Consider the following 15715-nt stretch of genomic DNA (forward strand, 5'->3'; position numbering starts at 1 on the left):
AGATTGAAAAGCAGATGAATTGACGACACTGTAGCTAGAAGACCCAGGCCCCCAACAGCTCTTACTCTCAGGAGTTCCGACTTCCCTATAATCCTTTCATGTTGGGGGGATTCTTTTCCCTTTCTGTGCTTCCAGGCCGACGCTGTGCAGGAGGAGGAGGACACCACGGTGCATGAGGACGACCTTTCCAGCTCCATCAATGAACTCCCGGCCACTTTCGAATGCAGCGATAGCTTTAGCCTGGATATGACCGAGGCAGAAGAAAAAGGCGGTCGTGCGCTGGACCAGTTTACTCTCGCAAGGTAAGGAGGCCCTTGGTGTGGGTGTCCGAGCCACATCACACTGAGTTTGCGCTTCCTCCAGTCAGATGTCAGGTCTGCGCTGCTGGAACTTCCTGACAAAGGAGCCCAGGCTGCCTTATAACTTGAAGGGCTCTCTGCAGGTGGGAATTGTCCAGCACCAGGGTAGGGCCTCAGGTGGAACCCAAAAGGCCTGATGGGGAACCCGTGGGAACTCTTAAAGTCAGAGAGTAACACGAAAAGCCAAAGAGGGGCCTGGGGACATGGTCTCGGTCTTATAAGCTCTGAAAATAAGCAAGCTTGGCAAGCCTTAGAAATAGGGAGTTCTTTCCATTCTGAATTTAAAAACCAGGACAAGAGGCCCTTTATAAGCTAAATACCTACTCTTTTTTTATGTGGGCGGCTTTCAGCCTCATGGCTGACATTTCTGAGACGTGTGAGATCTGGCCAGATAATACAACTAGGAAACTATAGAGGAATAGGTGAAAACACAAATACTTATGGGCCATCTAGAATAAATCACAAATAATAATGCTACATAAAGTTCCTGTGTGGTGCAGTGGGTTAAGGATTCGGTGCTGCCGCAGGCTGCAACTGCAGTGCAGGTTCAGTCCCTGGCCCGGGAACTTCCATATGCCATGGGTGCACTCTGAATAAATAAATAAGGAAATAATGCTCCAGATTTACTTTAGGAGAAGGAAGTCCGAATCCTAAAACCACTCCTCTGAACGTTGAAGATAAGAATGAAGTAAAAGCTGGGCGTTCCCAATGTGGCACATCGGGGTAAGAACCCAACTAGTATCCATGAGGATCCGGGTTCATTCCCTGGCCTCGCTCAGTGGGTTAAGGATCCCACGGTGCCCTGAGCTGTGGTGTGGGTCGCAGACGCGGCTTGGATCTGGTGGTGTAGGCCGGCAGCTGCAGCTCCGATTCCAGCCCTCGCCTGGGAACTTCCATATGCCTCAGGTGCGGCCCTAAAAAGAAAGAGAGGAATTAAGTAAAAGCTAGACCGAGGCCTTCTGGGATGGTGGCCCGCCTCCATCCATTAAAGAAAAGCCGAGGGGTACCCAGGAAAGAACTCTGACTTTCTACCCGGGGTCTCCTCCTCCGCTGCCTTCGCATCACCCTGCTTTCCTGTCTCATTTCCTTGCCTCCCTCCGCCCTTTCTGCGGGGCGTTCACGTGGAAACACTCTCCCGCCACAAAGGAGACGTGAACAGATTCGAAGTTGTTCTCATCCCTTTTTTGTACCGAAGAAGGAAAAGGACTGAAAGGGCCCAAGCACAGGAGCCGCGTTTCCTGCGGCGGAGAGGGAGCCGCGGGGCCGGGGGTGCCGAGGGCGCCTGTGGGAAGGCAGCAGCCTTGGAGGAACCCCGGACATTCGGCCGGGAGACTTGGCTTTCCTGGAGTCAGAAAGGAATCCCCGAGACTCTGAGCGGAAGCTGGGTCCCCAGAGCCACCTGAGCGGGGGGCACTGGGCAGGCCGGGCTGCCTCGCCCCGGGGAGAAGGGCGTCTCCTCCTGACGTGGTCGTGTCCCTTCTTTGCAGCTTTGGAGAAGGCGAGAGGGGCGTCTCTCCCCCTCCCTCGCCCTTCTTCTCGGCCATCCTGGCCGCCTTTCAGCCCACGGCCTGCGACGACGCCGAGGAGGCCTGGCGCAGCCACATCAACCAGCTCATGTGCGACTCGGACGGCTCCTGCGCCGTCTACACCTTCCACGTCTTCTCCTCGCTGTTCAAGGTACGGCCGCCACGCGCGCCTGCGCAGAGCCAGCCAGTTGGCCCTCCTTCCGGGTTTAAGCCACGCCCCCGCGTCCTCCGTTTCCTCTGACGTCATCCTTTCTCCTGCCCAACCTTAATCTCCTCAGCCTCCCCAGACTGGCATCCTGAGACGCTGCCCCACGTCCCAGGCCACCGCCTTGTGCCCCTCACTCCCCCATTCTGGTGTTCGTTGCCATTCTGGGCAACTATGACCTCAAAACCCTTACCTGGCATCTCCTGCCAGCCCTGTCCTCCATCTCTTCTTTCACCTTAGACTTTGTATCTTGTTTTTCTTCATTTTTGGGGTTTTTCCTTTCCTCGTCTTTTCTCTCTCCGTGCCCAAATTCCTTACCCGTGCCAGGCACCTGCTTACCCTCCTTAGCTGCCTCTGAACCAATGAGGGGTCATTCTTTGCACCTCCTGTGCGAACCGCAGCCTGGCTAGTCCATACAGTGTCTCTGTGCAAACTGGAAACACCTGCCCCCTCCTACAGAGGCCAGCAGAGTGGACACAGGCTGGGTTTCCTCCCTCAGCCAGGCACCGTGGCCTCTTGTACACTCAGCTCTGTGTAGCAGCCTTGTACATGGATACATTCAGATTTCACTGTTACCCCCGCAACACCCTTGCAACAGCCACTGAAGCAAAGACACGGAGGGAGCTCCTCTTGTGATGGGTGGTTTAAAATTTATGTGTATGCTTGTCTGTCCTCAGGCAAGTTCCTGTCCGATCCTTTGCATCTTGCTCTGAACTTTTACTCCCCACTGGTCATCAAAGATGGGTGGGGGTGAGAAGCGGCAAAGGAAGGGAGAAAATGCCTTGTTGTGAAGAAACACCAAAGATCTCCAAACGTCATCGAATTACCTAGCCCTGCTGCTGTGTTTGAAGCAGATACTGAGTGGGGAAATGGCAGTGCTGAAAATCATACCCAGCCATGAGAATGAGGTTATAGGTGGCAGACTGACCCAGAAACATGGTTACCATATAGTCTAAAAGAAAACTGGTTTCGAAAGAAGTATGTAAAGAACCACTTTTTATAATGCCTAGAAAATAGTGAAGATGACGAGCGAACATTTCACTGTAGTTTCTCCGCATGATGAGATCATGGTGTCTCGTTTTCCTCTGCTTTCTTGGAAGTTCCCATTTTCCTATATGGAAACACTTTCCTCATTTTTCTGAACTTCCTTTTTAATAACTCATAGGGCAGAACTGCCACTGATCATACAAAGAAAAACTGGAAGGGAACTGGGTAGTTGCACCTTTGAATAGACTTACATGATGGATGGATAAAGACACAGCAACGTGGAAGCCTGTGAGACTTTTCTAGAGGTTTAGTTCTGTTGAGTGTATCATGAGGGAGGCGCAGGAACTTGGTTGGACCGAGGGATGGGGCCCTCTCGTCACCTGCAGGACGAGCCATGGCAGAAAGGAAAGGCTAGAAGATAAGGAATTATCCAGAAAGTGCACAATGAAAAAAACTGGGATCATCTGCTTGAAATAATTCCAAAATCAGGAAGCCACAATCTGGTTAACATAAAAGTAAACGTGGCTGTTGAGTCTGCAGGCCCTTCTTAATGAGTCATTTCTGGAGAATTATAGGTCAGTATTACTAATAGCTATTTCTCAGTATTTTGAGGGTTATTTGTGCTGTTCTCTCTCAAGTTTTTCAATGTTCTTTGAGTGGGACCTATTAGAAAGGTGAATGGACAAAAACTAACGTTGTGTCTGGGATGAATTGGGGGCTGGAGAGGACTGCTAGGCTTGAGACAGAAAAACAGTGGGCTGCCGAAAAGATCAGAATTCCAGAAACACCCTAACGTTCAGCCAGATTGAATTTTAAAAGCACACTACCCAAAAGCGACTATTTGAAGTAAACTTAAGGATCCAGAAGCAATGTAATTGATTATCTTGTTCTAGGGTCTATTTTTTAAATGCTTAATAATGCATATTTCAGTTTGGCTGTTGCAGTCATTTTCCTAATCACAGTTACTAAACTCTTCATGCTCAGTTGCATAGTCCTGACTCCTCCCTCTGCCTAGAACAGTCATCGCCCCTTGTCCCTCGGCTGTGCTCCCAGTGATACGCAAACCCCTGATTGGACGTCACTTCAGTGAAGGAAGCCTTGCTTTCCTTCTTTCTCCCTTCTCCTGTCCCACTGTGGTTGCCTCTGTTACACTTGGCACACTCTGTTGGAATTACTTGTGTAGGTGTCTGTCTCCCCAGGAGAGGGCAGGTAACGGTGTCTTGCTTTGATCCGCCAGCAGCTGACACAGTGGCTAATACACAATAGGTGCTCCCCAAAGGCAGAAAGAATGAATGGAGTGGTCTTTTTAATGTAAATCTCAAATGTACAGCTTCTGACAATGCCAGCGGAGCATCAGATTGTCACATGAGTCGAGATATGGGGCTGGGCCCTGGGAGGGGGGAGGGGGACACACTGGGGTTTGGATTATTGGTTTTTCCATCAGTGTGCTGGATCAATTCCTAAGGAACTTATCTGCAATAATAATAATACAAATGCGGGGTTCCCATTGTAGTTCAGTGGGTTAAGAACCCAACTAGTATCTATGAGGATGTAGGTTTGATGCCTGGCCTCACTCAGTGGGTTAAGGATCCGGCATTGCCACAAGCTGCAGCAGAGGTCACAGACGCAGCTCGGATCTGGCATTGCTGTGGCTGTGGTGTAGGATGGCACCTGCAGCTCCGATTTGACCCCTAGCCTGGGAACTTCCATTTGCCACAGGTATGGCCCTAAAAAGACAAAATAATGATGATGATGATGATAATAATAATAACGTATACCTTCTACTTCAGTTTTTAATATTACATTTAGCCTTAAGGACTTTCTCAGCTACTTGCAAATGCTCCAAGAGCAGTACTGGTAGCAAAATCAGTATTCATCAGAAATGCTAGAAATGCAACACATTTCAGACATGCAGCCTGGAATCTCTCATCATGTCCTCATCATGCCCGTTTACTGATTTCCAACACTTATCTGTGAGTCTGGACACCACGTTTCCCTGCATTTGGTTGGATTTTGGACAGGGTAGAGAGGAGGTCATTGCAAAACTCATTTGGTTTTTAAAACAAGGAAATGGTTTCTAAGGGCCAGGCATGGACATTTTCCCAAGTGTCTCTGTCACTGTATTTCCTTCCTACTGATCCTGGGTTAGACTACCATCATTTAATCACACGGTGTCACTACATTATGTGATGTTTTTATATGGCAGTCACATGCTCTGAAACTCCTGGGCAGATCTAGCCCTTAGTGCAATAAAAAATAATCCCAGATCTCACCTTATCCTTAGGTAAGTGGGGAAAAAAAAAACCCAAACTGTTTGTAGGACCTGGATCGTACTCCCAGCTCTGCCATTCGACTAGCTGTCTGATACATGGCATTTCCCGTCCCTTTCAGCTGCAGCATATGTCAAGGTTTTTGTTTCTTGGGTTTGTTTGTTTGTTTGTTTGTTTAATGGCTGCACCTGCAGCATATGGACGCTCCTGGGCCAGGGATTGAATCCAGGCTGCAAGTGTGACCTACATGATAGCTGTGGCAACACCAGATCCTTTAAGCCACTGCTCCAGGCCAGGGATTGAACCCCCATCTCTGCAGTGACCCAAGCTGCTGCAGTCAGGTTCTTAACCTATTGCACCACAGTGGGAACTCTTGTCTTTTTTTTTTTAATTGCACATAAAACTGACACCACCATAAAGACATAGGTGTCTTATGCATTATATCAAGATCCTCAGATACATTAGATAAAAAGTAAATAATATGCAACCTGGTTGGCATTCTTCTAGTATAACTTAGAAGGAACCATGAGCCTTCTGCTGTTTGGGGGACTTGCTGGTCCCCCATAACAGAGAAGAGAGGATTTCTCATGCATTAGATTCTCCACTTCAAAAGGTATCCATATCTCTGGGGAAAGCCAGTGCCTAGGACTGGAACTATTTTTCGGTTAAATATTTTGTTCCTTTTGATAAAGATAGTATGTGTTGGACGTTGGGGCTGGCAAGGCTCATTTGGGCACATACACGGGCACAGTGAATCAGATTCCTCCCGATGATGGCTTGTCTAGGAGGGGTAGTGACGTTTCGGAAGCATTCTAGGTTTTTTGAAGGGATGTGAGCGTGGGGGTCGAGCTCACCCTTCCTCCGTCACTTACTCGTTACATGACCCTAAGTGAGCCCTTCAGTCTCACTTATCCTGGTGTCTTCACCTGCTTGTGGGGACTGATGAGCTGATGTGTGTGCAAAGCTGCAGGGCAGAGTTACAGCTCCTAATCGGACATGCTCTCAGCGGGAGATAGGTCCTATCTAGAATTTATCCCTTCATTCTTCAGAGGCTTAAATAGCCCCAATTTCGTGCTCAATCTCAGGGAGCTGCAATCTTGGGAAACAGAAGAGTTTTATCGCTTGACCTTTTTCCTCTCGCCCACGCTAAAGTGATCTCAGAAACTCTCACTCATCTGACAAACACGCTACGAGGACTCCAGCTGCGGACCGGCCCTGCCCATCCGCAAAAAGCAAAGCAGCGTTTATTTAAAAGATTCTGTTAGCATCCACAGGTTGAGAAATGACCTTTCAGGAAGAGCTTTGTCCACACTGGGTGATGATTCATTTAAGACAGATGTTCACTCTGCCCCCCTCCCCCGACATGGAGGACCTGTGCTCTTTTGATATTTTCACAAAAAATTTAAAAATAGGGTTATTTTTAGTACCTAAGTCAAGTGCAGCCTTTCCAACAAGTAATCATGTTGCTTTCAGAATATTCAGAAAAGGTTCTGCTTCCTAACGTGTGATGCGGCCAGTTACCTGGGAGATAACCTCCGGGGCATCGGCTCCAAGTTTGTCAGCTCTTCCCAGATGCTCACCTCCTGCTCCGAGTGCCCCACGCTTTTCGTGGACGCCGAGACGGTGAGTGCCCCGGGGCCTGCCCAGCGTAGGGTGCGGAGCTTCTGGGGAGCGCTGTGTGCTGTGGTGTGTGTGAAGGGCTGTGAGGCCGGCCCAGGCCGAGGGAGTCGGGAGGAGGTGCCCCTCGGTGCCCCCCCCCCGCCCAGCATCCTTGGCGCCTCTCTCTGCTGACTCTGACAGCTGTGACTGTGGTGCGCTAATCCCCCGCACCCACACACACACCCCAAAGTGGATCAAGCCAGTCCCCACGATGCCAGCTTGGCCAGCCGGGTGGGTCCCCAGAGGTACCATGTGGTCACTTTCCCTACTTCCTGTGATGGATTCCTCCAGCCCAACCGCAAATGATGAGTTTAAAGGAAGGTTAAAACAGCCCCTGGCTGGCGGCTGAATCGTGCCTGCACACATAGAACCCTAACCCCACAAGGCTGGCAAGCTCTCTGGGCAGGGGGCGTATGGTAACCTCTTCACCCACGCACCCCCATGCCTATCACAGAACCGCCTCATCTGCTGGGTAGTTGCTGAGGTTTAGAGGCAGGGAGGATGTGCTCGGGCTTTAAAAGTCTCCGAGGAGTCGCTCTGTCCAAGAACTTGACGGGTGGGCGGCTATCTTGCAGCAAGGACCACAGCATGAGAGGTCGTTGTGTCTTAAATGATTTAAAGTACAGACTAACAACAAAGTTAGTGTGAAAATCTCTTTAGAGGTAAGTCTGTGTGCACATTGCTCAGGATTTTACTGGATAAAGATACCAGAGCCCAGGCATAAAATAGATGCGGGCTTCTGTGCAACTCTTATTCAGATTTGTCTGTCTGTACCGATATGGGGAAAATGGACATTTTCATAGCGGATTTAGATGAGCAAATTATAGTCAGGTGCAGGTTCAGCTGAGTGTGGAGCAAAGTGACAAACGGCACAGCTTATCCAAATGGATGCCACTGCCCCCCACCTTCCAGCCCAGCTTTTCTGTCTGTGTAGCCATGCCTAACTATTGCTCTGGAAGTTATTGTAATACACACTATTTTCCTGTCTTCAGCTCCTTTCTTGCGGACTTTTGGATAAGCTCAAGTTCAGTGTTTTGGAACTGCAAGAATATCTGGATACCTACAACAACAGAAAAGAGGCCACTCTCTCAGTAAGCGTCTCGGTTTCACGCATATACGTTAAGTTCAAACCAGATCAACCCAACCACTCCGAGCTTTCCTTTCGGGAGGCGATGTGATTAACTAAGAGAGGAGGCTCTTTTGGGACACTCGGGCTTCATCTGTTCCTCTGTTTCGGGTGACAGTTCCAACTGAATGGTGGTAGGACAGTTCATAGTACGGATTATGTAAAAATATCTGCAAAAGAGAAAGGTTCCAGCTTTCAGTTTTAGCCCCATAATTCCCCTATCCAGAAATTCAGGGAAAGTGGGTATCTACCTAATATTATCACTGTATCAATGTTACAACTTTACTTCTCTCAGAAGCGTTATATTGTTAATTATTTCTCTTTTCCTCTTGACCCCTCTCAGTGGCCCTTTCTCCCAGTCCCCGTGGTTTCTCTGGGCCTCGGCTCCTGTTCTTTCCTTTTTTCCTCCTTTGAAGATCGAAGCTGTAAAATGTTAGACCCAGACGTGACCAGGAAACCACCCACACAAATACCCTGAATTCCAGCAAACAGCTGTGCCTGATTTCTATGGAGTACTTCCTGTCACATACCAGGAACCATGAAAAAGCATGCATTTCGATGGAGTTTCCCTGATGGCTCAGTGGGTTAAGGATCCGGTGTGGTCACTGCTGTGGCTTGGGTTTGATCCCTGGCCCAGAAACTTGCACATGCCCCAAGTGTGGCCAAAAAAAAAAAAAAAAAAAAAAAAAGCATGGCTTTTGAAGTCACATTGGACTTGAGTTCCCACTGAAGCTCAGTTACATAAGGGTTAGCGACCTTGGATAAATTACTTATCTTCTCTCATGTCAGATTCATCATCTATAAGACAGTGATCATAGAAATTAATTTGCAGAATTGTAAGGTTCTAGCGATTATAATAGGTATAGCAGCTGCCATTTCCAAAGTCCTTTGTATCCAACGACTTGATAAGCATTACGTCTCTTAACTTAAATCATGTAAGGGTTACAGCTACCCTGGGAGTTGCTAAGTTGAAACTCAGGTGTGTGGGATTCAAAAGCCCAAGCTCTTAACGACAATATCTCCTTTAAAGCAGAAATAAGATATATAAGTGCCTCATACTTAGAATACATTCACTGTGAAGGTTTTAGGAGGGTTTTGTTTATTGTTGTTATTGTTAATTATCTCATGACCTGTCATAGGGAGAGAGTGGTGACATTTTACTGCAACAGTTCCCTTTGTCTTCTATTTCTATGGCTCTTTTGCTGTCCCTGTTTTCCAGCTTCTCAGTCACCAGTTAATAAAAATAACCCTTTCATTCTGCCTGGTGCCCGAGCCAGTCTTTTGATGTCAAGCGTGAATTTCAGCTCTCTAGTGGTTATTGTTTTCTGCCCAAAGGTTCCTTTCACATCTCTGTTAGTTACTATCCCGGATACTGAAGACTGGCAGAATCTCTAAATAGCTGGGCTGCGGTTAGAATAGCCTTTCTCACGGTGAACATGACCTGCCCCCTTGAAGCCACTTCAGCATAACAGAGAGGAAGGTGAACCATGAGTTCAGGTCACATTGTCCAAAATTCCCCAGCCTGGGAGGATGTGCTGGTCCTGTCTCCTGATTTCAAGCACATGACAGGTGTATAACCATATGTGACTATTCTAAGTTATGTGTAACTTAGGAGTGGTCTGGTGAAACCATCCTTCAGGGTGATGCATCACAATGTTAAAATTATAAATGGTGAAATTTTTTTATTTTTATGTATTTATTTAGGTTTGTTTGTTTGTTTTTGCTTTTTAGGGCTGCACCCCCAGCATATGGAAGTTCTCAGGCTAGGGGTTGAATTGGAACTATAGCTACTGGCCTGTATCGCAGCCACAGCAACGTGGGATCCGAGCTGTGTCTGTGACCTCCACCACAGCTCACAGCAACGCCGGATACTTAACCCACTGAGCGAGGCCAGGGATCGAACCTGTGTCCTCATGGATGCTAATCAGATTTGTTTCTCCTGAGCCACGATGGGAACTCCCAAATGTTGAACGTTTTAAAGGACCATCACTAAACTCACAGATCAGATATTTGAATTTCAAATTGTTAGTCTTTAACCAAATTTTTTTTCGAAAGGTCATTATAGCAAAATTTTATTTTGCTGTGATGAGAAGCTTAATCTGTCTTCCCTGACAAGATCGATGATAAAAATCCTCTAAGGACGTCAGTGAATTTACCTGTGTTTCTCTCTCTTTCTGACAACAGTGGCTTGCGAACTGCAAGGCAACATTCGCAGGAGGTTCAAGAGATGGAGTAATTACCTGCCAACCAGGGGACTCCGAAGAAAAGGTAATAAAAGCCTGTTAAGAGGTTATCCTTTCTGTGCTCTGACTTTGTGTGTTGGTTTTGATCCACCCAAGAAGCGTGGAACTTGAAAAAGGAAGAGGCAAAAATACATTCACATGACATTGTAGAATAAGAAAGGACATTCGAGCCAAGCATGACTGTGTGTTGATGGGACTTGGGGGGTTTCTTCTGTTTGGAAAAGTAGGATGCAAATAACCTTTCTGCTGGACACTAACTATACTAACAATTTCCTAATAAATCTATTTTTCATTCAAAATATAAAACCAAATGTCATTAATTCTTCACTGACCCACTTAGTTCCTTGAATGAAAAACGTCTTTCAGCAGTTGTTCTAAAGCAGATTTATTTTTTCTCATTTCTCCTTCGAGTACCCACCTCAGAGCAGCTGGCTTATACACACATGCCATATTTTAAAGGAAACTGGGCAGAGAAGTGTGAACAGAGCAAGAGCATTCATTCTGCAGTTACTCCTGTGTGGCCCTCATGGTGAACACAGTGGTGCCTTCTGTCCCGGTGGAGCTTCTGACCTGTTCAGGGAGACAGACGATAATCAGAGTCAAACATAAGTCAGCCTTGATGAGTGCCGCTGAGGAAGGCAAAGGCCTCTAAGCTAGGAAAGAAAACAGCAGGAGAAGCTGATGGAGCACGAGGGCAGCTCCGGGAAGCAGAGGTCTCAGTACGAGCTAGAGTTGGCCAAGCAAAGGGGGTGGGTGGGAAGCCCGCGAGAAGACCCCGAGGCAGGAGAGCACCTGCCCTTTGTGAGGACGGAGGAGCCCACCTGGCTGGGAGGGCAGAAAGCGATGAGTCTCAAGCTGGCAGAAGCCAGACCATGAGGGGCCTGGGGGCTGATCTTAACAGCCGTGATAAGCAGTTCGAAGTTTTACCTGGGGGGGTGTGATCCGCTGAGGGCTCTGCCACGCTCCTGCAGAAGTGGACGGAAGCGGGCAAGCGTGGATCTGGGGCGATGCGTGACTCGGCCAGGGAGGCAGAGGAGCTGTCACCTTGTAATGATGTTGTCGCACCTAGAAAAGCGGGTCCGATTGTGCACCCTTCAGAGGATGAGAAATCCTCCTCACGGTGGGCCTTGAAGAGAAATGACAGTGTCACTCCGTTTAGATACTGTTCTTATGTCCCGAGTTGGTGGAGATGAGAGCTACCATTTGGCTTCCATCCCAAAGCAAAAGCCAGCGAATGTTTGACCTCAGAGCACTGCTTACCCCCTCCGGTGATGCACTCCGGCTCTCTTTTCGTCACATGGGCTGTCTTCTGCAATAGTTTGATATTGCCGATTATTCTGAGCACGCTTTCTGTGGGGACGAGTGGAAGAGAAGTAGGAAGTGAGCTTTAACTTGGAGACTCTCTGGATATAATTGCAACGTTAGGAGTTCCTGTCGTGGCACAGCGGAAACGAATCCAACTAGGAACCACGAGGTTGCAGGTTCGTTCGATCCCTGGCCTCGCTCCATGGGTTAAGGATCCGGCATTGCTGTGAGCTGTGCACGGATCTGGTGTTGCTGTGGTTGTGGCGTAGGCTGGCAGCTGCAGCTCCGATTGGACCTGTAGCCTGGGAACCTCCATGTGCATGGGTGTGGCCCTAAAAAGACAAGAGACAAAAAAAAAAAAAAATTGCAAAGGTAACATGCCAAAAATTATTTCACGTGTGTATTCTATTTCATAGAAGTGTGGACTTTATGGAAGGGTTAGTACTTACTGTACTAAAGCTAGCAAAATCACCTCGACCAGTTAGAGACGCTGGTCAGCCAGAGATGGTGACCATGTAAGACCATGTAAGACCGTCACGTGGCATCTTTCCACCCCAAGCCCTACCCCGTCCGGTCTGGTCTTTGTCAGTAGCTGATTTGTAGTCATTCTTAACAGGTGACCTAAGGGAGAAATTGCTGTGGCGTTGTTTGTTGAAGAGAATGTAACTCTTTGCTGGATGCTGAGTATTGTCTGATTTTTACTTCTCTTCTCAATGTGAAGTTGTAGACATCAAATTAATCAGAAGAGGTTACACACTGGTTACACCTATAAGCTGTAACCTATTCACAGACATGTTTTATTCACCATTTTTTTAATGACCCAACATTTAAAAATTAAAATTGTTCACACATACACTCAAAACAGCATCTCTTAAAAAAAAAAAAAAAAAAAGGCTAGCAATGCCAGGCCTGCCTTCTTAAAGGGGCCACAGTGGCCTTGAGCTGCGGGCTCTCTCAGGTGCCCTCTGCTTGTTGAGGGGACACCTCCTGTACGTGGTGATCCCTGCAGGCAGGGGCCGGGAGCCGGGCAACACCAGGCTGGTTTCTGTGTGACAGAAGCATGTGCGTCTGTCCCTAAGGCCCCCAAACGGGGAAGTGCAGTCTGCAGAAAGAGGGGTCTGCTTCAGGAAACCCGGGTGATGAAGGTGTGTGTACATACGATGCAGGTGGCCGTGTGCTGAGGTCATCACGGGTGGGGGTGACATTGGGGGAGAATTCAGGGTGCGAACGAGACGGAACAAATGGTGTTCCTGAGAAAAGTGTGTCCCACACATGCGAAGTATGTTGGAGGCAAGGCTTTTTTGAAAAGGCGTGATTGGTAAATAATTCAGGCTGCTTGCCCATCAGGATGCCAGTTCTCCTGTACGCAGTGATCCCGGGGCTGGTCCTCCTGGGCACGGCGAGCCTGGGGCCAGTTCTCGTGTACGTGGTGACCGCGGTGCCAGTTCTAGAGGGAGGCAGGGTGTACAGCAAACAATGCAAAAGACAAGGCGGGCGTGTGCCTCCGGCGAGCTGTGAGAGCCGCCCCGTTCACAGGCCCTGGGTGCTTGCCAGTGTTTTCTCACCCTGCGCGCATCCAGCGAGAGACACAGCCCCCCAGGACTTAAAACCAGCCCGTCTCATTGAGGACTGTGGTTTCCACTGACCTCTCTGCCGCCCGTGGGATTCATCCTGGAACGGCTGCAGCAGACGTGCACGGAAACGTAGGGCGGGGTGAAGCATCTTGGCTCTGGGCTGTCCAGGCAGTGGCAGCAGCCTGGGCCCAACAGCTCACGAGCACAGCTCACCTCCCTGGTTGCGCAGAGCTGGCCTTCCGAAAGCTGGAGAGCGTCCTCCTTTGTCCTAAGTGATTTTAGTGGACAACTTCGTAATTCCATACCCATTTCTGAGCGCCACCTGAACATTCACCTCTTTGGACTTAGGTGGAATAATGTACATTGAGGCCCGCTTCATTTTATCTTCTCAGATTGGAATCATCATAGAATCTTTTTGGACACTAACCCTCTTAGTTGTGTATTTCGTATCCCTGCCTAATCCATGAGTGAGAAAAGCCTGCAGCCTCCGCTCTGCTACAGATTGAACCACAAGCTACATGTTGAACAAGACGAGATGTTTCTCCAGCTGAACTGTAACCCATGAAACATCAGCCTTCAGGGACAGTCTGTCTTTCACTATAGGAATCTTCTTCCCTCTATCAACTAAGGCAATGTCCACTGAAGGGAAAGTTTTCGTGAAAATAGTAAATACTGCAGGCTGGGTCATCTGTATTAGAGGCTTAAAGGTATTTATCTGTCAAAGCTTGGAAAGATATTCATGGTCAAGGCCCAAAAAACTACTCAACAAACATTAACAGTCATGAAGGTGCCAGAACCAAGTGCCCTTGGCAGCAGGTGGGTAGAGACGGTTCACCTCTGCGTAGATTACATGCATCTATGCGTTACTGAGTAGGAAAGCTTTGGCATTTGGCTAGATCGTCTGACTCCTTCCCAGTCTAGTTCAAATCAGTGACTTTCAGAGATTAAGCATGATAAAAATGAGAGTTAATATAGTATACTCCAGCTTATCTTCTCCTATGTTGAAAGTTTCTCAGATTTTGACCCAACTGTGTCATAAGCAAAGCATTCATTTCAGAGCAGAATACAGAGAAATAAGAATGGCTAGGCTACTGTTCATGAAAAAGAACCAGATGATTCTAGGCTTTTGAGCTACCTTGTCTGTGCTCAATTGTTAGCATCCTGATTTCTTGATCTTTTTTTCTCATTTTGAGAAAACATCTCTCAATCCAGTTTTTACATCAAGCTATATCAGGAGTACAGGAACAGAGCTTGAAGAAAATTCCTGTGACCGAATAATACTGTAACAGTCCCACATTTTCACAAGTATCTTAAGTCACCAAAACTCAGATACAGCTATAAAGACTTCTAAAAGGATTATTTTTTAAAACCTGGATACAGGAAAATATTAGCACAGGGGAGAAAAAGGTTGAACATGTTCCTTGGAAGGCATTGTTCACTTTCTTTTTGGAGCTCCAGAGGCAAACCGGGTCCCAGCCTGTGGCCTAGGAAAGGATTCTGAGATGATGAACCTCCCCGAGGCTTGGACTAGCCTACCTAAAAAGGAGCGTGTAAGAGGGACACTGAGAACTGGTGTTCATCCAGCTGGCTGCCTCCCAAGAAACACATCTTGTGCCCCGAACGCTGAGTGGGCGGAATTCATTGACAGGGAAATTCCTTAGCACCGAGCTGGCGTCAAAAAGTCTCATTTGCTTCCATTGAACAGAGAAGGTTGTGCTTTAACTGACTCGATGACCTGCTTGGATTATAACCTTGTTTTGGAAAACAGTAAAAGGAGCTTTCTTCACACAGGACCGTGTCATGCACGCTGCACGTGCAGCGTTCCACGCGGCTGAAAAGTAAATTCCACGGTAGGAGCAGTTACGTGCTAAGAAAGCGCATACTAAACCTTTCAATCAAATTTGACATTTGTAAAAAGTCTTCACGGTGGAAGCTGTAGACTTTAGATTCTGGCCCTGTCCTCCTTCCTTGTGACATTGTGTTTCAGCACATGAGGTTTGGTTTTAAATACTCCCAGCATAAAGTTGCCTTGAAAATAGTGACTACTTCAGCTTGTGTAGTCTATACCACAGGTTTGAAGGTACTTATCTTTCAAAGCTTTAAAAGACAGTCATGGCCAGGGTCCAAAAAACTACTCAGTAAACATGACCGTCACCAATGTGCCACGTGGTATGAGCACCTAGGGAGACAAGAGGAGACCCTTAGAGGATGGGGCGGGGGGTCCAGGGGTGGGGGTTGGCTCTATGTTTGAAGATGCTTATAAATAATTTGATGGTTTTATTTATATACTGTACCTTATGTTAAATTCAATACATTGATGAAAATCTAGACTTTTTTTGGAAAGAGCTTGAAAACAAGGAACTTGTGTTGTGAAGAATTAGAAATGGAGTTAGGTCTTTAAATATTTTGAAAATCCAGAACCAGACATATTGACCCATAATTAGGAATGGATAAGTTGATG

At 47.6% G+C, this 15715-nt stretch overlaps 1 protein-coding gene across 1 annotated transcript in view; it reads left to right on the forward strand.

Annotated features, from left to right (window-relative positions):
* LOC102166104 (protein furry homolog) overlaps window positions 1-15715 on the forward strand; it is a gene marked incomplete at its 5' end in the record, with an annotated part of 44406 nt that overhangs the window by 19882 nt on the left and 8809 nt on the right. Inside the window, 5 exons of the mRNA XM_021081813.1 lie at window positions 136-302; window positions 1847-2036; window positions 6821-6970; window positions 7999-8097; window positions 10317-10400. Coding sequence (XP_020937472.1) covers window positions 136-302; window positions 1847-2036; window positions 6821-6970; window positions 7999-8097; window positions 10317-10400 — 690 coding nt within the window. The remainder of the gene's footprint in view (window positions 1-135; window positions 303-1846; window positions 2037-6820; window positions 6971-7998; window positions 8098-10316; window positions 10401-15715) is intronic.

The sequence above is a fragment of the Sus scrofa genome, unplaced genomic scaffold (assembly GCF_000003025.6).
Source record: "Sus scrofa isolate TJ Tabasco breed Duroc unplaced genomic scaffold, Sscrofa11.1 Contig238, whole genome shotgun sequence".
Lineage (NCBI taxonomy): Eukaryota > Metazoa > Chordata > Mammalia > Artiodactyla > Suidae > Sus > Sus scrofa.